General features: G+C 38.6%; 1 protein-coding gene across 11 annotated transcripts in view; it reads left to right on the top strand.

Moving 5' to 3' along the window:
• The window catches only part of KIDINS220 (kinase D interacting substrate 220), a 101,783-nt gene that overhangs the window by 43,697 nt on the left and 35,339 nt on the right, over positions 1 to 22,747 (top strand). For all 11 annotated transcript variants that reach the window (XM_039231071.1, XM_039231074.1, XM_039231073.1 and 8 more), the window contains exons 16-22: positions 220 to 371; positions 567 to 856; positions 2,013 to 2,153; positions 3,120 to 3,363; positions 3,530 to 3,618; positions 5,283 to 5,427; positions 9,845 to 10,007. In XM_039231071.1, coding sequence (XP_039087002.1) covers positions 220 to 371; positions 567 to 856; positions 2,013 to 2,153; positions 3,120 to 3,363; positions 3,530 to 3,618; positions 5,283 to 5,427; positions 9,845 to 10,007 — 1,224 coding nt within the window. The remainder of the gene's footprint in view (positions 1 to 219; positions 372 to 566; positions 857 to 2,012; positions 2,154 to 3,119; positions 3,364 to 3,529; positions 3,619 to 5,282; positions 5,428 to 9,844; positions 10,008 to 22,747) is intronic.

Here is a 22,747-nt window from a genome sequence, read left to right as displayed (position 1 = left end):
CATGCCGGGCTCGAACTCATGAACCACGAGATCATGACCTAAGCCAAAGCTGGACGCTTAACTGACTGAGCCACCGGGTGCCCCCCTCCTCAGAATTTTAAACACAGTATTTTAAAAGGGACATTAAGAAAATGTAGGGTAAGTGATACAGAGATGATGTATGGGGAAATTGTTTCTTTAGATATCTGTGTAACATTTTATTCCTCTTTTCCACCCAAGGTTTTTGTTTACAGATTACAACAGGCTGTCCAGTGTAGGTGGAGAAACGTCGATGGCTGAAATGATCGCGACTCTCTCGGATGCTTGTGAGAGAGAGTTTGGCTTTTTGGCAACCAGACTGTTTCGAGTGTTCAAGACTGAAGATACACAGGGTAGGACCTCCCTCCTCCGTCTTTGTGTGTGTGTGTGGGTGGGGGGGGGGGGGCGGTTGAGGATGGGATGAGTGTTCAGTACATTTCCATGAAACCACGAATGAAGTCAGAAATCCATATGCCATGACTGTAATGGTTAGGACTTTCCAGACGCTTGGTGTGTAAGTGATGTTAAAACTGTTTGTTGTCTTGCAGGCAAAAAGAAATGGAAAAAAACATGTTGCCTCCCATCTTTTGTCATCTTCCTCTTTATCTTTGGCTGCATTATCGCTGGAATTACCCTCCTGGCTGTCTTCAGAGTTGACCCAAAGCATCTGACTGTGAACGCTGTCCTCATATCTATTGCGTCGATAGTGGGGCTGGCCCTCGTGCTGAACTGCCGTACGTGGTGGCAGGTGCTGGACTCTCTCCTGAACTCTCAAAGGAAACGCCTCCATAACGCCGCCTCCAAACTGCACAAACTGAAAAGTGAAGGATTCATGAAGGTAAGCACTCCCCGGTCACAGAAGGGGATTGTGATGTGAGCACGCTCCCAGGACCATGATGCTGGGGCTTTAGCGAGTGGGCTCTCTAAGGGTCACAGGGTGCATTTGTTTTCAGTTTTATTCCAGAATTGCCCTGTGGAAATGTACCTTTAAAGTGGAAAAAATTAAAACAATACAGGTTTTTATAAAATAGACTTTTATGAGATACTCCTAGGAGTTAGGAGATTGCTCCCTAGGGCCCCTACTTAATAGTAATGGGTTTCCTGCCTGATGATACAGGCCCCTCCAGAGCCCGGCAGAGGAAGCCAACAGGGCCACTAGAACGTTTGAAATAGGGGGCGCCTGGGCAGCTCATTCGGGTCAGCGTCTGACTTTAGCTCAGGTCATGATCTCCTGGTTCATGAGTTCAAGCCCCACATTGGGTTCTTGCTGTCAGCACAGAGCCCGCTTGGGATCCTCTGTCCCTCTGCCCCTCCCCAGATCATGTGCTTGTGCACATTCTCTCTCTCAAAAATGAATTTTAAAAAAAGTATTTATTTGTTTGTTTATTTATTTTTGAAGGGGGAAGGGGCAGAGAGAGAGAATAAGGGAGACACAGAACCTGAAGCAGGCTCCAGGCTCCAAGCTGTCAGCGCAGAGCCCAACACGGGGCTCAAACCTGTAAACCTGTGAGACCATGACCTGAGCCAAAGTCAGATGCTCAACCGACTGAGCCACCCAGGTGCCCTGATTAAAAAAAAAATTTTTTTTAATAAAAATTTAAAAGAAATAAACTATGACTGTACTTTTAGAAACAAAAGGCACTTTGTACAATACCTGCTGTAGCCCCTTCCTTTCATCAAGGAGCCAACTGTAGTGTGAATCATTTGAATTTGCATTCAGTGCCTAGCCTTTGGACTTTCAGAGCATGTGATCTTGGCAAGTAAGTCACTCAACCCAGTGTGTCCTTTTAAGGTGGATATAACAGTGTCCATTGTAAGGGGGAAATGCTCTAATTTGTGTATAGTCACTTGGTGAACTGTGAAGCACGCACTGAGGTTTCAGTGGAACCACAACTGGCAGCAAGGACCTGGGGTTTCTTTTTTCCCGTTAGATGACTTTCTATCAGGCTTAAATTTCTCATGTCTTGAGTGCTTCTAGCCTTTCTTTCATGCAGGTTCTCAAGTGTGAGGTGGAATTGATGGCCAGAATGGCGAAGACCATCGACAGCTTCACTCAGAACCAGACAAGGCTGGTGGTCATCATCGACGGCCTAGATGCCTGTGAGCAGGACAAAGTGCTCCAGATGCTGGACACTGTATGTCGTGGTCATCTTGAAACTTCTTTTTTTTTTTTTTTTTTTTTTTTTTTTTTTTTTAAATTTTTTTTTAATGTTTTTATTTATTTCTAGGAGAGAGAGAGAGCGTGAGCAGGGGAGGGTCAGAGAGAGAGGGAGTCACAGACTGAAACAGGCTCCAGGCTCTGAGCTGGCAGTCAGCACAGAGCCCGACGCGGGGCTCGAACCCACGAACCGCGAGATCATGACCTAAGCGAAAGTCGGACGCTTAACCGACTAAGCCACCCAGGCGCCCCTCATCTTGAAACTTCTGACTGTCATATACGTAGCAGCTGGATGGCTTTATGAATTTCTCAAATGGAATTTGAATAGTACTTTTTTTTTTTTTTTTTTTAAAGTGTAGAAGCATAGCAAGAGTCCGTGTTTCACCACTAACAGACTTAAACAATTTTGGCTTAACGGCTGTGTAAGAAAATGAATAGAGTAGCTCTGAAGTCCATCGTATGACTCTGGCGTTCCTTTGCAGAGAGTGGTGGTTGGAGTCAGAGATAACAGTAGGGAGCCCACAGAGTTGTGGCTTTTGTGAAAGCAGGGCGCATCAGTGGCTCTCTGTGAAGTGTCACAGCAGCAGTGTCTAAGTGTGGAGAGAGCCCAGTGTGCCCAGCACCTCATTTGTTTTCACAAATATTTCTCACGTATGTTGATCTTTCCTTTTATGTAGACCATAAATATCTTAAAATAGGACAGGATTAGTTGTTTTCTCTGGAGCTGGCATCACTGTCAGATCGTGAAAAGTTGTCAGATGGTGAAAAATCACATTAAGACTTCAATGAAATTTGTTTTCATATGGAATAATATTTTGATTAAAAAAAAGAAATAGTATTTAAAAATATAGTCACGAAAGGATAGCACAGATTTGGAAGAGACTTTTTGTTACTTTGGATAATTTGAAATTTATGTCATCAATACACATTTCTTCTCCCACAGGTCCGAGTTCTGTTTTCAAAAGGCCCATTCATTGCCATTTTTGCAAGTGATCCACATATAATTATAAAGGCAATTAACCAGAACCTCAATAGCGTGCTTCGTGACTCCAACATAAATGGACACGACTATATGCGCAATATAGTTCATTTACCCGTTTTCCTTAATAGTCGTGGACTAAGCAATGCAAGAAAATTTCTTGTAACTTCAACAACAAATGGGGACATTCCATGCGCCGATACTACAGGTAAAGATCAAGTTCCTCAGGTACTTCGGGTTTGAAGTAGTTATGTAGCGTTTTGTGGTGACTCACCTTTTACCTTGAAAAATATGGTTGGCATTTCACTTCTCTTCAAATACCACGTACAGCAGAATTTTGGTACAAACAGTGCTCTCTCAACAAATTCTTTAAGGGATACAGGAAGATGCCGACAGAAGAGTTTCACAAAACAGCCTCGGAGAGATGACTAAACTCGGTAGCAAGACAGCCCTTAACAGACGGGTAAGATGCCGTTGGTTTTGAGCCACATGTTTGTATTGCTGTTGTTCAAATAGAACTAAGGTGACACTACTTAAATCATCTTCTGCAGATACTGCACTCAGCTCATCAAATACATTTTATTACTGAATTTCCTTTCGGCTTCAGGTGTCTTTTAGGAAATAGCTGGCCCTGGAGCCCGGCACGGCTGTGAAGTGTGCAGCAGCCCCTGTCGCTCCTAACCTGTCCCCGGCTGCCCTTCCAGCCCTCAGGCCCATTGAATCAGAATCTCTGAGGGTGAGATCTGGAGGCTCCCCAGATGGTTTCATCCAGGGGTTCACGCCAGGTCGGGTCGCGGACGTGCCGGGTGCCTGTCGCCACCGCCGCTGCCGGGACCGGGATCCCCACGCTCCTCCTGGCCTCCTGCCTTCCCAGTGTCTGTGCGGTGCGACTCTTCCCACCCGCGCTGCGGTTTTGTGTCCTGCCCGGCCACCTGGGGCTCCCGCTCGAACACTCTTCTCCTCCCCGTCCCGCCCCATTCCTGGAGCCCTCTTTCCTACAGGTGGGGGGAGTGTCCCGGGACGATGTCCCCTGCAGGTAAGTTTCGGCGATCGTGCCGCCCGAGGGTGGCTGAGTTGGGCTCGCATTGGTGCCGTTTTCTTTCTCCTGGTTTCCCACCATTGAGTTTGGGACATTTTATATTAAAAAACGTGTCTTCAGTGACACTTTGATGTGTTGATTTTATGTCTCTGCCCTATGTAAGTATGAAGACAAAATTAATATGACTGACAATTGACGGCACTCAATTAAGAGGAGGGTATAATTTAGCATTTTGAATTTGTCTCCTGGGAGTCTGGCCTTTAGGGCTCCCTGTGCTCGCGTCCACCATTGCCCTGTCTCCTGACCTCAGAGGAGAACCCGCTTTTGTTGTGCCCCTTAGAAGGGATCCTCTACCCCACGCTGCCCACAAGAGTGCCCGTAATTCTTACGCAGGTGTGAGGGTAGTTGTCACACAATAAAGATCGCCTCAACATGAAAATGCTGAATCCTTAAAACTAGACAGGAGGTTATTTGCTTTATTATTTCAGGGTTCCTATAGGAATTCTGAATAGATGGAATTCCTGTAAGAGCTTCATTGAATTCTCTTTACATAATTCTACATCATAATCTTTAAGGCATTTACCTTTCTCTAACTGTACAACTATAAATCAAAATACATCTGAAGCTAAAACACAGCATTTGATGCAGTTGCTGCTAATATTACTTTAAACTTTTTAATGTTTTATTTATTTCTGAGAGAGAGAGAGACAGCGACAGCGTGAGCAGGGGAGGGGCAGAGAGAGAGAGGGAGACACAGAATCTGAAACAGGCTCCAGGCTCTGAGCTGTCAGCACAGAGCCCGACGCAGGGCTCGAACCCACGAACGATGAGATCATGACCTGAGCCGAAGTCGGAGACTTAACTGACTGAGCCCCCCAGGCGCCCCTGCTAATGTTACTTTATAACTGTTCTGCGAAGATTCTGCCTCGGAATAATAATAATATTGCCTCTTTTTATTGTATAATCTTCCCCTTTGACTAAAATTTTGGATTATTTTTGTTGTCATCATAAATACACTAACTTCTCAAAAAGCCTTAGGTTCCCAGACTGAAATATTGGTTCATTCTCATCGTGATGCACTCTTTCAGGATACTTACCGAAGAAGGCAGATGCAGAGGACCATTACTCGGCAGATGTCCTTCGATCTTACAAAACTGCTGGTTACTGAGGACTGGTTCAGTGACATAAGTCCTCAGACCATGAGAAGATTGCTTAATATTGTTTCTGTGACAGGTAACTTTTCTTACTGTCTTATGGTAGATCATAAACTTGAACACATCAGCAGAGCAATTGAATTTCAGAAACAGAAGGATGTACTGTGATCATATGTTTACACTGTTGTTTAGCACTTTTATTTGCATTCATTGTATCTAATAAAACCTATATTAGTTTTGACAATGAAAATCATCAGTTGTGCACTGTTATTTTTAAAACTTGATTTAGGGGTGCCTGGGTGGCTCAGTCGGTTGGGCGGCTGACTTCGGCTCAGGTCATGATCTCACAGTTCGTGGGTTCGAGCCCTGCATCGGGCTCTGTGCTGACAGCTAGCTCAGAGCCTGGAGCCTGTTTCGGATTCTGTGACTTCCTCTGTCTCTGACCCTCCCCTTCTCACGCTCTCTCTCTCTCTCAGAAATAAATAAAAAAGTTAAAATTTTTTTAATAAAAAAATAAAACTTGATTAAAAAAATCTTTATTTCACCTCAGGTTTAATTTTTCTCTTTCTATAAAGATAATTTTATGCTAATTTATATGACTGAATATAATTAACTTATAATTTGAATGTTGACATTCAGATTTTGTACACTGCTCTTCTGTTTTATTTTCAGTGATATTTTCTTTTTTATTATGTAAAATAAAATACATATAACAACTTACTGTCTTAGCCATATTTAAGGGTACACTTTGGTGGTAATTCATACATTTATATTTTTGGCCATCCGCCTTCAAAATTGTTTCCATTTTGTAAAGCTGAAACTCTATACCTGTTATATAATGACTCACCCTCACTCCCTCCCCCAGCTCCTTGCAATCGCTGTTCTACTTTGTCTCTACAGAATTTGACTACTCAAAGTACCTCGTATAAGTGGAATCATACAGTATTTGTCTTGTGACTGGCTTATTTCACTTAATATAATGTCTTCAAGGTTCACCATGTTGTAGCACGTAGAGTCTTTTTTAAGACTGAATGATATTCCATTGTACGTACATCCCGCATTTTGGCCTGTCCATTCATCTGTTGATGGACGTGTGGATTGCTTCCATGTTTCCATGTTTTGACTATTGTGAATAATGCTCCTATGACCATGAGTGTATCGTAACATTTTTTGAGACCCTGCCTTCGTTTCTTTTGGATATATACCCAAAAGTGGGTTGTTGCTGGGTCACATGGCATTTCTATTTTTAATTTTTTGAGGAACCTTCATTTGTTTTCCATGGCTGCACCATTTTACATTCCCACCAACAGTGCACAAAGGTTCCAATTTTTCTACATCCTTACCAGCACTTCTTTCTATACTTGATAGCAGTCATCCTAATATGTGAGAAGTAGTATCTCATTGTAATTTGGATTTGCATTTCCCTGATTAACAGTGTTGAACATCTTTTCATATGCTTGTTGGTCATTTCTATATCTTTTTCAGAGAAAGGTTTATTCACGTCCTTTGTCCGTTTTTGAATTGGGTTGTTTGGGTTTTTTATTGATGAGTTTTAGGAATTCTCTGTATATTGTAGATATTAATCCCTTATCAGATATATGTTTTTTAATCATTTTTTTCCATTCTGTGAGTTGCATTTTTCCTCTATGGATAGTGTCTTTTCGTGTACAAAATTTAAAAATTTTCATGAAGTTCAGTTTGTTTTTTTTGTTTGCGTGCCTTTGGTGTCATATTCAAGAAATCACTGCCAAACCCAATGTTGAGACGTTTTTGACCTATGTTTTCTTCTCTAAGTGTTTTATTGTTTTAAGTTACATTGATCCATTTTGAGTTAATTTTTATATATGGTGTAAGGTAGAGGGTTCAACTTCATTCTTTTGCACGTGGATGTTCATTTTCATAGCACCATTTATTGAAAAGACTGTCCTTTCCCCAGCTGATGATCTTGGCACCCTTGTCAAAAATCACTTGACCATAAAAAAAAAAAAAATCACTTGACCATATATATGAGGATTTATTTCTGGCCTCTTCTGTTCTGTTCTATTCTATTCATCTGTATGCCTGTCTTTATGCCAGTCCACCCTGTTTTCATTACTGTAGCTTTATAGTAAGTTTTGAAATAAGAAAGTGTGAGACTTCCAGTTTTATTCTTCTTTTTAAGGATTGTTTTGGTTGTACAGTATCTCTTGAGATTCCATATGAATTTTAGGTTAGAATTATTTCTGCAAAAATTTGTCATTGGAGTTTTGACAGAGATTGCATTGAATCTGTAGATGACTTCGGATAATGTTGCTATTTTAACAAAATTAAGTCTTCCAATACGTGAACATGGATGTCTTAATTATGGTTTAAAATGTTGAAATTCAGATTTTATATGCTTTTATTGTTTTATTTTCAAGTGACATTTTATTTTAAATGTTTATTTTGAGAGAGAGAGTGCACATGCACACACGTGCAAGCGGGAGAGGGGCAAAGAGAGAGAGAGAGAGAGAGAGAGAGAATCCCAAGCAGGTTCATGCTGTCAGTGTAGAGCCCGATGTGGAGCTCAATCCTATGAACTGTGAGATCATGACCTGAGCCAAAATCAAGAGTCAGATGTTTGATGAGCTACCCGGGTGCCCCCAAGTGATATTTTAAATAAAAAATATTGACAATAAAGTTGAAGATTATTGCCCTGTGGCTGAATTCTTTGCATGGAATTCTGCCCTTCACCACGTTAATGCTTACATGTAAATGTAAATACTTATAATTTAGTTTGTAAGTGTATGTTTCTTTCTTTGGGTGATATTGAATAGTACTTGGTAATATTGACTAGTGTTCACTCTGTTGTAATAGTTACACTGGAATTTGCTTTTATACTAAGGTTGGGGTGCATGCTATGCAGTAAATTGCAAGTGAGATTGTGTCTAATATATGTACAATATTTTTGGTAATTAAATCACTTTAAGTGAGGTCTCAAACCTTATTAAGTTGAATATTTTCTACAGTGGACATATTCTAGTATATTATCAATAATGTTTATGTACTTATTTAACAAATATATGGTGAGTGTCTAGATATGCCAGATATTAGTCTGGGTATTGTGGAGATGTCAGCCTTATTGGCGAGGACAAAAAGATATAAAAAGTTATGTAACAATGAGCGCCATAAAAACCTCCTCTTCCCTTACCGTTTAGCTTTGGAATACCCCTGGTACAGTTATTGCTTCTTTGCTTTTTAATCTGAACCAGTTCCTTTGGTAATCTCACTGAGTCCCAGAGGTTTACATACCATCTACATGCATATGATTCTCCAACGTGTATCTTCAGCCTCGTTGCTTTCCAGTTGCCTACTTGATATCTAGTGGTGTCTAATAGAAGTCTGCTACTTAACGTGTCCAAAATTGAACTTTTGATCCTCTGCCCCAAACTTCATCTGCTCATAGTCCCCATCTCAGTTAACCAAATCTTTTTCCAGTTCCTTGGGCAAAAAGACCCTTGATCTCTTTTTTTATGTACCACCTCCAATCTGTAGTACATTCTTTAGCTCTATTTTCATACTAAATCCAGAATCTGACTACTTCTCACCATTTGTAACATGATGCCCTTGTCCAGGGCATCATCATGTCTCATCTGTGTTAATTATGCAGGGACCCTGCTCCTGCCTTTTCCTCTGTGGTCTGTTCTCCACGTGGCAGCTACGGTGACCTTCTGAAATAGAAGCCAGTCATGTCGCTTCTTGGCTCAGAACTCTCTTATGTTTCCATTTTATTGAAAATAAAAATCTTAAGTCCTTACCGTTTCTTTCAAAGCCCTCTTTGATTTCTCTCTCCACCTCTTTCCCAACCTCTGACCTCATCTTCTACTACTCGCCGGATCCATCTGTAACTGACCTCTTCGCTTTTCCCTGAAAATGCCAGGCATACTGTTGCCTAAGGGCTTTTGCCTATAATGGTCTTTCTTTGGAGAGATGCATAATGGGCTTTCTCATCTCCTTTTAAGGCTTTACTTAAATGTCAGCTTTTCAACGAGACTTTCCTTTGTCATTTTATATAAAATTACACTTCCTTCTTTGACACTCTTTGCTTTATTAATTTACTCCATAGAACTGATCACCTTCTAATGCACTGTATCATATACCTACCAACTTAGACGGTTCTTTAGAGGATGGGGTCCATCATGGGTCCGTTGATGTTCTGCTGTCTGATTGTAGAGACTGTCTGACACATAGTCCTGAAAGATTTTTGCCTACAGGCATGTGGTCAAAGCATTATATAGCCTTAGTGGCAAGTAACATGACACAAATTACTTTAGGATTAAACAGAATGGTGTTTAATTCCTAGAAGTTTTCCAGTACAGCTCCTTGAATTACAGAAGCCATATAAATACTAGGTTTGAATTTGTAGTGTAAATTAAATTGCAGCTTCTAAAGATTCAAATTATTTGTGAATATGCGGAATGTTTTGCTTAGTATATTACACATCTGTTAATTTAAAAAATGTTTTTATTTTTTTAAAGGGCGATTACTGAGAGCCAATCAGATAACTTTCAACTGGGACAGGCTTGCTAGTTGGATCAACCTGACTGAGCAGTGGCCATACCGAACTTCATGGCTCATACTGTATTTGGAAGAGACCGAAGGGATTCCAGATCAAATGACACTGAAAACCATCTATGAAAGGTACGTTGTCTAACCTATTTACGTTTAACTCTTAGACTAAGTTGACTTTTCAGAAAAAAACTTAATACATATAAAGCAAAACGAATACAAAATAATATATGTATTATTGTATAATGTATTCATTATTGTGTAATGAAATGTATACTTCCGGATTCAACTAGCCATTCTCATCAATCCATTATGATTTTGGAGTCATATTAGCTTCTGCAAAATCTACAGCTTTAGTTGAGTATATTCTTCCCTTTTCAGTGTAACTTACATGGTAAAAAAAAAAAAAAGTCAATGGTCCTATTAGTTTTATGTATTTGTACATATGAAATGCAGACCTTGAAATGTTATTTGTTTCCATTTTATTTTTTATCCTAAGTGTCTTCATTGACTATTAAGGAGGTTACGTTTTTCAAATCATTAGTGCAGATATTTTCAGTTTTCTATCTGGAGAGTTTTTGAAACTGTGAAGACAGGCTGGAAAACATTCTTTGCATTAAACAATAAAGACATTTATTGTTCCGTTATAGTCAGTCACTTGAAGTATTTTTAAAATTTTTACTTTTGGTAAGAAATTCATTAAATTTTTTCTTGAAAGACGAAGTTTAGGCTCAGTGAAATGTCAAGTATGTAAAGTTTTAAGAGTTGACAATTTCTTGTCAAATCCACAAATGAAATTGTAATCCTTTTTGTTCACCAGACCAAATCTTCAGAGTTTATGATAGCTGCTCAAGTAAACTATCTCTTAGAAAGAAGATAGTAGAAAGAAAATACACAATTTCATAAATCTTGGTATAACTGAAACAATCATTTTAACATATAATTGAAACACTAACAAAGCATTAGTATCTAGTTCATTTATTAAAACTTTGAAGATTACAAAAAATTTTTCTTAAAGTATTATCAGGATACAGTTTTCCTTATTTTTTAATCCCCATTGTACATATTTTATTTAAAATTTCCTTAGGTAAATAGCTAGCTTTAGAATGATAGAGGATGCTTGCAGTGTTAGTCTACAGATTTGAGCTCTTCTTGGTTTTGCTATTTAATTTACACTAAATTCAATTACTTGTGTAAACCGTGTGTTGCATCAAGTAGGTGTTCCAGTAGGTGGCAGTGACACGGAATTACTGTAGCTGTAGAGACGTGCGCTGAAGTGCATCTGCTCTTTGGTACTTTAGAAATTATCTTCTTCCTGTAAGACACAAGATTGGTTTTTCCAATCCAACTCCAAGGTTTTCCCTTGGTTGTGTAGTAAAACATTGTTTTATTTCATGAGTAAGTTCTGCATCGTAACAGGTGTTGTGTCGTCAGCAATGTTTGCTAGCTGAGCACGGTTACTATTAAACAATTAAAATTTAGCTTTTGAAACTTTTTAGCTTCTTACAATTCATGCCAGTACCTTGGGATTTATTTTTCACATGGTATATTTTTCACGCAAAGCGCTAGTTAGCGTGGACAGGTGGTCCTTTGGCACTCCACCTGGCCCTTGAGCAATTGTGGTTCATTGTGTGTAAATCAAAATATGTCTGAGGAAAGAAAAAGTCTTCATTGAGGAAGTAGAAGCAGGATTCCTAGAGTCAGTCTGAAGTGGTGTTGTTGCTGGGGTAATGTATTTGGCTTCAGGAAGACTGAGCTCGCAGCACTAGGAGAGCTGCTTGTGTCACAGAGCCCACGGTGACGGAGAGGCCGCTCACCATGAGCATCTTCTCTCTTTGGCCTATATATCTCCCGCCTGCCTTCCTCTAGTGCCGGGTTTTCTGCCAGGGCCCAGTGCTCTTGAAGCTTTCACAGCTCAGGTGGCTAGACAGCTCCGTGTCCTCCACAGGGAAGATCGTGGTTCAGAAAGTTTAACTTCCCCAAGTCACTTAGCTCTTACGTAGCCGAGTTATTTCAATCCGGGCCTCTCAGAGTCCATAAACTGCTTAGCGCCTGTCACTGTTCTAAACACTTTGCGTTTTAAGGTCTTTTATTCTCACAGTTGGTGAGGTAGTGTTTGTCCGTATTTTACACATGAGAAAATTGAAGCCCAGAGAAGGCGAGTCACTTACTGAACGTTTCACAGCCACTAAGTGGTAGATGGGTACCTGGCCCCAGAGTCCACGTGCAAAGGGCACTGCCCTCACAGCGCGGTAGTATCATCTATATCTTCTTAAGCTGTAGTGTTGTCTAGATACTTAAGACACTGAAATTTTATATGAAGATGAAGTATCTGAAGTTTTTACATTTCTATGTTCTCCATTCCTTTCTAGAATTTTATAAGATACAAATATTCTATCTAATATATAACGTGTTTAATATAAATTGTCTTAGTTACTGGAATGGCAACTAATCTATTAAGCAGGCATTGCTATAATACATTATTTTTTCCTACAATTTTTCTTTACCTTCAGAAAAACAGTTATTACATTTTTCAGCACCCCCTGCTCTGAGTGTACACCTCCACAAACACGAAACCATGCAACTTAAGTGCGCGTTTATATAAGAACATTGTGGGGGCCCTGGGGGCCTTAGTCAGTGGAGCGTCCGACTTCAGCCCAGGTCATGCCGGTCTTGTTGCTTGTGAGTTCGCGCTCTCTGACAGCTCAGAGCCTGGAGCTGCTTCAGATTCCGTGTCTCCCTTTCTCTCTGCCCCTCCCCCTCTTGTGTTTTTCCTCTTGCTCTCTCCCAAAAATAAATAAACATTTACATAAGAACATTGGTTGAATAAATTTTAGCACCTCACCACGATAGAGTATTTTGTAGGAAAGAATGAAGAAAAACTCTGTGATATATACGGAGGAATGTCCAGGATATAGTAAGTGAAAATAGCCAAGTGTGAAAGAGTGTGCTGCAGGATATGGTTTGTGTAAGAAAGAAGGAGGAATAAGAACACTCATGTATAAATAGGGAGGTACCCTTTTTGGTTTTGTTTTGTTTTTTTTTAAATATACAACAGACTCCTAGGACGGGTAAACCAGAAACTTCTGAGGATGTGCGCCCATAGCGGGTGCTAGATGGGAGATAGAGTGTCTCTGCACGTTTTTATGTAGTTTGACTTTCAGTCTTGTCCCAGAGCAAAGAGGATGGAACAGAGCAAATCCGAGTACTCAATACGAGCAGAAGGAACTGACCCTAACTATATATGAAATTGATAGTGTAACCACACAGGAAAAATAACTGACTCAGTCACCTTTGAACGGAGTACGCAGACTCTTCATTCTTAGTAGAATATGTCCCAAGGACAGAATTAACTGCCAAGAAATCTTGAATAAGTAGGTTTGTTGTTGATAGTAGTTTTGCTATTATATGTACCTCTGAAATCCTTTTGAGCGTATTGTAAGATATAGTAAATGAATAAATAAATAGGTATTTGGGGGCATTGGTGCTTTCCCTGTGGGAGAAGGGAGATTCAAATATTGAATAGTAAAGATGTGTTGCTTTGTTAACATTTTTACTTAAGGGCATAGTGTAAATTATATGCATCCAAGAACTGTACTTCTTAGTACACTCCAATGATTTTGGTAACCTTTACACACATGCCACACGTAGTTGAGAATCACTATGTTCACGTACATAGCTTTATTGAAAGCTTAAAGAAGCCCAGCATTTTGTTTCATGGCGCCAGGGTGAATCACAAACCACACTTGGCGGGTGGGCTGATTGATTCTAATGTCAGTACTGGTGTCTCTGAAAGGTGCGGAGCCAGTGGTTGCAGAAGGGTCAGTGCTCATGAGTGTTTTCAGAACTGAAATCTCCAAATGCCAAGAAGTCAAGTTAGCCACCTCAGATCCTGCAGGAAGGAAGGAAGATGGAGAGTCCATCAGTGAGATCTGTTTTGATTAGACCTCTTTGATTAGTTACTCTCTATAACTCGTGGGTTAGTAAGTAATAGTTTTTTCTTTCCAGAGAATTGCTTTTTCCCGCATGTTGTTAAACTACATAGAAAATGATGAGCGTATTTGTGTGAAACAAAGCTTTTAACTTAATGTTGGGCAGCACTTTAGATGAGAAAGTACTAGTTTTTGAGTTTTCTACGTAATGTTTTGCTGGCATGGTGGCTGGAAGATGAAAGATGCAAACGGAAGAGGAGTGATTTGATCTCTATTTTAGATACTGTCATTTGAATACAACATGTGTTCCTAAATCTTGCCTTTCTTTTCTTGAAGAAACCAAGGTGAGTAGGGAATAGAGACCTGTGGCTTCCCTTGATTTTTGTTTATCCATTCTAGTTGATTTTCTTCATTTAACACGTATTCACTGTGAGTTTTTACTGTGGGTCAAGGCTTATACGCCTGACCTTTAAGCTTAATAGTGTTGCTGGGCTGGCCCAGGCAGTGGGGTGCATAGAAGGACAAATATAAAGAGCATATTATGTCCTTTAGGAACTTATGTGTATTTCAATTAAAATTTTTTTCCATTTGAAAATACTTTCAAACTTACAAAAAAGTTGCGCGAACAAGAATAGTACGAAGAGTCCCATGTCCCCTTTATTCAGATTCATCTGCAGTTAAGGTTCTCTTTCACTTGCTTTATTGTTAGTCTCACACTGTCTCCTCTGCTGACTCTCCACACACACACACACACACACACACACACACACACACACACACACACACACACATACACACACGTTTTTCTAAACCATTAGGGGGTAAATCAGCATCACTTTTGTCTCTAAATACTTGAGTGTTGAGGAACTTACATTCAGACTGAAGGTAACATTTGAGACAATTGAAGGAAAGTAAAATTGTGGTGATGGCTCAAACAATTAGCAAATTAATAAGTTTCATTAATATCAGGCTAGAACATTGCTTTCTGGATGATAGAACCCTTCTTGGGCTGAAACCACTGTTCTTTGCTTATAGAAAATTACTTGACTGTCAAACTGTATGACTTCCTTCTGTTCGAGGAAATGTTCAAAAATTTATATTGTTAAAGAATAAAAATGTATTTTACAAAAGATAACATATCACCTATAGTTTAAACGTAATAGTAATTTTTTTCACCTTGTCTAAATAGAACATTTGCCAAAGAAATATTTTTGTTGGGGTATTTTTCATCATGTAATAAAAAGAATTTGGAGTGAGTTTTTGTAGGGGGAATATTTTGTTCAAGTAAACATATATCTCCAAGTCTACATTGGAAATATAATGAGATAATTAAAACTTTGTTTTGCTATTAAATTAATCCATCCATTATTTTAGACTTCAGCACTAGGTGGGTCTGCCATCCATTAATGGGTTGGATTCAGTGGGATTTTTAGAATTTTTTATTTAGTTTTATATGCCTACAAATACAAAGAATATTTTGTAGCTAGTCTAAGGAAAAGAGAAAAAGACGATGTAGTAAGAATCTTCGAGACTTCAGGGCGCCTGGGTGGCTTAGTTGGTTAAGCGTCCGACTTTCCGACTTTCGCTTAGGTCATGATCTCGCGGTTTGTGGGTTCAAGCCCCGCGTCGGGCTCTGTGCTGACTGCCAGCTCGGAGCCTGGAGCCTGTTTCAGTCTGTGACTCCCTCTCTCTCTGACCCTCCCCTGCTCACGCTGTCTCTCTCTCCTAGAAATAAATAAAACATTTAAAAAAAAAAAAAAAAAGAATCTTCGAGACTTCATTAAGGAATTGACTTCATTGACTTTAAGATGATTTGGAATGAAAAACTATAGGAAGACAATTTGACTAACATATTGAAAGATCATATATTGGAATATGTTAGAATAATTTAGAGGACTATTTCTAGTTAACCATAGTTGAGTTCTTTGATTCCGTTGCTTGTCATTTGAATAATAAAAAGTTTTATTTACAGCAGAAAAAAGCAGCAGTGTATAATTGATATTCATTTATTTTATTAAAGAAATCTGATTTGATAAAAACAATCAGAAAATAGTATTTTTAATGCTACTAGTAAAATTTATTTTTTAATCCATAAAAAGCCTCATTTATTTTTATAGCAATTTGATGACACATCTGCTTGCTGTATTCAGCTGAAAAAGAAAATGTTGGTTCTTGGTGTTTGGTAAAATTGCTTTGTTAAATTATTTTCTAAATTGTTCAACTTTTAACAAATGACATTTGATATTAACACTAGAAAGCAATTTCAGCTAATTAAGTAGATCCCTCTATAAACCATTGGAACATTAAGATGACATACTGTTCATTCAAGATTATTTTAATTGGTACAATTATTGTAATTTTCTTGCAATTATGTGTTGAGCTAAAAGCTTTTGTCTAGATCATTTGAGGTTTTTTTTTTTGTTAACATACATTTAGGAAGAAGAAAGGGAGTAAAATAAAAACTATAGATAAAGATTTTCTGTCTACTTTTTATTACAATGTTTTAGACAACCACTGAAATATGTTAGTATAAAACTTTATTTCTGCTATTTTTCAGTAGGCATTTTAAGCAATGATAGAAGTTTTTAAAAGATCAGTTTAAGTAGTCTTCGTGAAGATAATGTTTAAATTTCTGTTTTGACAGTACTCAGGCAGTCTTTTATTCAGGATGATATGGTCAGAATAGTTTTGTGATAAGGATAATGCCATGCCCTTTTAATTGTTTGAAACAAGTAAGTTTTAAGAGAGCTTTAGAATGGTAGCCATCTTCCATTTCATTGAATTAGCTGTTTGCTGAATAGGCGCTGTACACATCCAACTTATAACATTTATGCTCAATTCAGTATCTTTAAATGATTCAGGTAGTGGTATTTCTATACTTGACATTTTTCAAAATAAAATCTCATGTCTTTTGATGTTTATACCTGGTATTCAGCCACAATTTTCCTCAGCTGAATTTGCTCATCCCTCGTTATGTCTTGCCTCCCTTAACTCTCACTGACCTCCTTCCTCTTTCCTTTACAGTATTTGTTGCCCCTCCTCCGTCACGTGGCCCAGATTGAACACGTGTTTATTTCTGTTGCCTGTGGATTTAAGTCGGGAATTTCAGTACCATGAAAAACTGGATAGTAGTTTAGATTTGTGAAGAAGTTGTCTCATCTCCTCTGTAGTACAAACTACAGCCTTTGTGCTGGTGATATTTCTCCTAATTTTGATTTTGAGATACTAGGAATATTTATGCCAAACACTGTTTCAAGCATGGTGCTTTTGGTGCTTTTTATATGTAGTGTAGAATCTTCATGAAATTCTATCTTTCTAATAGGAGGTGACTTCTCTGCATGTGTTGATGTTGTCACCATCCTATACTTATTAAATTACTGTCGTGGATATAATTTTTGTTTCCATGTTTTTTCTCAAAACACATTTTCCCTTAATATATATCATGTAAATACTTTACTCAGGGTTGTTCTTGTTGGGAAGGGAAAAGTTGAGCAAAGACTTGAAAGGAAGCAAGAGAATTAGCCATGCAAATGTCTGGGGAAAGCATTTCTGGGCAGAAGGTACAGTATGGACAATGGTCGTAAGACTGGAGAGTACCTGGAATGTTCCCGTAACAGCACGGACAGAGGATTTGGTGTGGCTAGAGAGGATGCAGTAAGGGGACGGGGTGACGGATGAGGTCAGGGGAGTGTGGGACATGGAGGGTCATTGGGAAGGGTTTGGCTTTTACCCTAAGGAAAATGGAGATCCAAGGCAGGGCTTTGAACAAATTGCATCCACACCCTTATGCTCTAAGGTGCCTGTGGTTTGGTTGTGTCAGTGTAACGTGGCCTAAGTTAGGGAATGCTGTTGACCTAAGGGAACATATTTTGAGAATCCCACGTTGGGAAGGGGATAGGCGTGAATCTTGGTGGGTGATTAGGGTAAATGAAAAGTTGTGCAAAAAGTAGGTGGAGGTCCCACAGTAAAGATGAAATGAATAATAGAGAATAACACTTAACTGCGCTCCTTGAATATGGGAAAGCTAAGAAATGAACATCTATAGATAGTCTTCTTGCAGTTTTTGAAGAAAACTAGTTATTCCTAAACATCTCCATTAATTTATATGACTAATTTCCCTGTACGTCTTTCCTGTTGTAATAATTTCTTGTTTCTTAAGATCAATTTATTCTTTATCTTCTCGTAAAATGTTGGATTTAGAAACCTACTTTTTGGATCATTTTTTAAACTGCCTCCTTTCCTTTGGACTTGCCAGCTGCATGGTTTGTGCCCCAGTCCCCACAGTTAATCCCCTGGTTGAGAGTGAATGAAAGGTGGTTTCCACAGCATTGACTGATAGGTTAGTGGTGTGGAGGGCAACGGATGAGTGGCTTGTAAAGTAACATTGAATTTGATTTATGAGTACTATCAGATGGAAATGATGGTCAGTGCGTGTCAGCTTGGGACAGAGTCTTTTCTGTGGACAAAGAAAAATAATTGGTCAAAATTCGTTATACAAGCATCAAGTTTATCTGGAGTTCTGAACAGTCGTAGCCTGCCTCTCCAGCCCATTCTCTTGCCTGATCCCTCTTGCTTTTTACCTTTCCAAACCTGCACTTCTCTGTGGCCCAGCCTTTCTCCCTCACCTCATTCTTCTGGTCACATCTTAAATGCCACAGGGTCAGGAAGCCTTTTGTGACCAGGCATACCCTATTCTCCCAGATTTTAGTAGATGTGCTCTTCCTATACTGGTATGGTCCTTCATTGTTACATAACTATATCATAGTAACTTTTCTATAAATATTTGCGTTTCTCTTCATTATTTGTTTCCTGAACTAGACTGTTAACTCCGTGGACTGTAACTTCCTTAAACCTTGCTGAATTCCTCACCCTAGACATTCTTGGTATTGAGTAAGGAGTAGTGATTATTTTTGAAAGAATAAAGAAACATGCTGATGACCTTTGGATTGAGGAAAAGCATGGATTGGGGGAAGGTGGTAAATGAGAAGCCGCATTTTACTTTGAAGAGAATCCTGTTCATAAAGACACCTGATCTTTGGTTCTAAACGTGGGTAAAATGTTTCATTTGTTATTAAACTACTATATCCCTGGGTCAGGCACGTAGTAAGTTCTCAGTACACAACAATTGAATGGTAATTACATATTTCAGTCAACACCTAGAAGTTCTCACCTTTTGTTGGGTGATATTAAAATCAAAACAATATTTTTCATAGTCATTTCCCTGTAACTCTGAGTTCAGCTGTATTTTTAAGGTTTCTTGCATTTATAATCCTTTTATGAATGCCATGGTTTGGAATTGCTTCATATTGGCACACCATTAGACAGGCCCTTCCCACATTAGTTCCTGCTAGTGTCAGTATTGTTTAAAAAGGACTTATGAGTTAGCTGGACTCCCGTTTTTGTTATGCTAAACATTTTGATCACGTTCATTCATTAAACAAATATTTACAGAGTCTATTATGTATTGAGGACATGCTAATAAACGTACTGGTTAGAATTACTTGCGTCCTCAGTATATGCCACACACTGGATTAAGCAGTTTGTATAGATTTTTTACTTTAGTGCTAACTCAGGAGGCAAAGAGTGGGAGCTACTTGGGATCACACAGCCACTACTGTTGGCGCTTCCCCAGGCCTATTTCTGGAAGCCAGGAGATGATCTGTAATTACACAACGAGGCAGTAGATCTGAGAGATTAGAAATACAGAGCTATACTAATTTTATTTTTATTTCCAGATGTATTTTATTTATTTGAAAAATGAATATTTAGAATTATTTCTTATATATCAATGGGAATATTATTATGTATCAATGGGCAGATAGGAAATTTTCCAGAGGATTGCATTCTGCTCTATTAAAAGAATGTAGACTCTTACCAACTTATGTAAAACCCCAAGTAAATGCTTCATTCAGTTCTAATTGTGTCTAGTAACTGCAGTAGTTCTGTAGGGGGTGCTTAAAGAAATCAGTTGTGATGTTTGACACTTAAACAGCTGGTGCATCTGTTTAAGCCTTTGTACCATTTTTATACACATTAAGTGGCTGTAATTTAGGTAGCTTTTCGGTAGCTTTTCATTTGCTTTAAATAGGATAAAATCGATTTTAAAAATATTTTCTCATTTAAACTCATGATGCCATGTTCAGTAATTTTATGGTAATATAGAACAAAGAAAGAATTTTAAATGTTCCAAAGTTGTGTGTTTCTAACTCCAACATGAAAAACTCAAGTATATTAACTAAGGTTGTTTGAAATCCGAAATAAAAAAATTAACTTCTCTAAAGTATATGTTTTAATTTGTAAAACAAAAATATTACCTGTGCAGGTTTAAGATTGATACTATAATACAGTAAGAGTATTATGCACATTTACATTTTAAAACACTCAAGTCTGATTACTGAAGGATTCAAATTTGCCATATATGTGTGTATATATATATGAAATTATTGTTTCAACAGAGGTTTATGATTTCAAAATTTCAAGTGAAAATAATTTTAGGGCTCTTTGAAATAGGAGAATAAACAGCAAAAGTGCCAGTAACGGAAACACTGAGGGAGGGAGGCGCTGCGGTAGAGCCATGCGCCGGCCGCTCGGCTTAGCGGTGCCCAGCACGTCCACAAGATGGGGGTATTTCACTAGAGACGTTGCTAAGCCCTGCTTCGTTTTGCTCATCCCTTTCCAGAGCAGAGAAACAAGGAAAACACTAAGTTTAAATATGGATATTTTACACTTTAAAATTTAATTTACATGCTTATTTTTTTAAAACGGGTTCCCAGGACATTTGTAAGCACCGAGACGCTTGCTCATAGGCAAATGAGTGGTTATCTGATCATATGGCATAGTCCTTATTAAGTTTGGGAGTGCCTTTTCCTCCTCAAATTCTTTTCAATTCACTTTTGGGAAAAGGGTGGATATGAAGAAAGGGGAGTATTTAAAATTGATCTACTTAAAAATAAAATGGATCGTTGTAAAAATTTGTATTTAGATTAAAAACATTAAATTCTAATACTTTTGTAGAGCTTAGGTTCTATTATTAAACATTAAATTTTTAAGATAGCTTGTCTAGTAAAGGTTTTGTTTTAATCTGAGGCATATTCATCGATAGACCAGCTTTGATTTCAGAACCTTCATTCTCTATGCTTTTCAGAGCTTTCTTATAAAGCATTTGCTTCCTCTCTATGGTTAGTGGAAGGATTTTTAAGAATCTAAAAGGAAACAATACTAGGAACATCCTGTACTGCTTGGCAGCACCTCACAATATTGTTAGTGTTCCTCAAACAGCTATGAGAATTGGATCTCATTTACTTTCATCTGAATATTTTTTAATACATCATAGTACAAACTCTTGACATGAAGCAATGGGCTTTACATTTTTATGATAGATACTATTTTCATATTGAGTCAGTTGTATTATTTTGCCTCTCTTCACCTCTTTACCAAAGTCTTCTCTTATTACCCTAGCTTGAAACTATTGTTCCATCATCTGAATGGGTATTGTCTGATCACTTGCACGGTCGCAACTGGGTAGGCATCGGGCTGTAGTATGTGGTTTTTCAGGCTCCCCCAACCCTGTGGAAATGTTTTGGAGATTAAATCTTGTGCACAATCCCAGTAAATAAAGCAGAATGAATATAAATTAATTGATTCAAATGATAACATTTCCTAATAAATTCAGTTAGCCAGAAAAATGAGCTGTTCTGGAGAATACATGAAAATTGAAACGCGTGGATGATCCCTGCAATCTTACGTTAGTTTAAACCTCTCTTTGTTTCTCTACTTAGTTTTGGTGATATAATATCAAGAAAATTCTGAATCCTAAGTAGATACAAACGTTACTGAGCTTTAAAAGTGCTTTGCAGTGGCAGGGTGTTTTCAGCCAATTTGGCTTCATAAGTCATCACCAGTATCATGTGACAGTTGCTCCCATTTCTTCTAATTGGTTGGCGTGCCGGGTGCCGCTTCTCTGACAAGGTCCTGTCACCTGAGTCACGTCATAAACTAACACTGTGATTTTTGAGCTGTTACTTATGCTCTGACTCAGGCATGTCGGGTAGAGTAGCGTACTCGCTTGCCTAGTGTTATGAAGAGGAAAGTGCTGGACTGGATTAACTTAAAAAAAAAAAAAAAGGAATTTAAATCTGCACGTGAAGATGGAGGAGAAGCCTTATTTCAAAGTCTGCAAAAAATTAAAACAAAAAATCAGGATGACCTTAGGCTTCTATGTCGGCCTTCTTCTTCAGTGTGTTAAAATGTAATATGTAACAGTGTTCTGTTTTATTTAAAGAGTTAAAAATATGTAAATCACTAATTAGGAATTCCGAACCATGGCTGTGGCACCCCATTTGAACCAGTGCAGGGAACAGGGCACAGCCTTTCGAATCAGTCCAGACGGGTACCCGCTCCGCCACTGTTTCAGAGGTGATGTCAGGCCCATTGCTTAACATCTCTGAGCCTCAGTTTCTTCATTTTAAAAATTGAAATGGTACCTCATGGAATGTTTGGGAGATAGAAGTCAGATAAACTAGATAAAACTCCTGGCTCAGAGAGTGGCAGCTGGTAGGTATTCTACAAATACTAGTACTTTAAAATTTTTTCTTCTCAATTCCTTATAAACTTCAAATATAGTTTGCTATTAGATCACATGTAAGAAAAGGGATATGTTCCTCACAACATTTTACACAACACATATGAGGCCATATCTGTAATGTACGTGAGCCTAGGCAGATAACCTCTTAGAGCTTCTTATTTTACCCCTCCTGTTTGTCGATCCTTTCTCACCCCTGTAGTTACCAAAATCACAACCTTAAAGCCAAGTGAAGTTACGCTTCTGGTGTCATTTTTACACCAGAAACCAAGGGAGCTTAGTCGTGGAAGGGATGGTGTAGGCCAGTGCGTTCCTTCATTACTTTGAGAGAAAGAGCATCTCCTACATGGTGGGTGTGG

This window comes from Hyaena hyaena, unplaced genomic scaffold, assembly GCF_003009895.1.
Source record: "Hyaena hyaena isolate Hyena2069 unplaced genomic scaffold, ASM300989v1 scaffold_53, whole genome shotgun sequence".
Taxonomy (NCBI): domain Eukaryota; kingdom Metazoa; phylum Chordata; class Mammalia; order Carnivora; family Hyaenidae; genus Hyaena; species Hyaena hyaena.
This window is presented reverse-complemented; position numbering and strand designations above follow the sequence as displayed.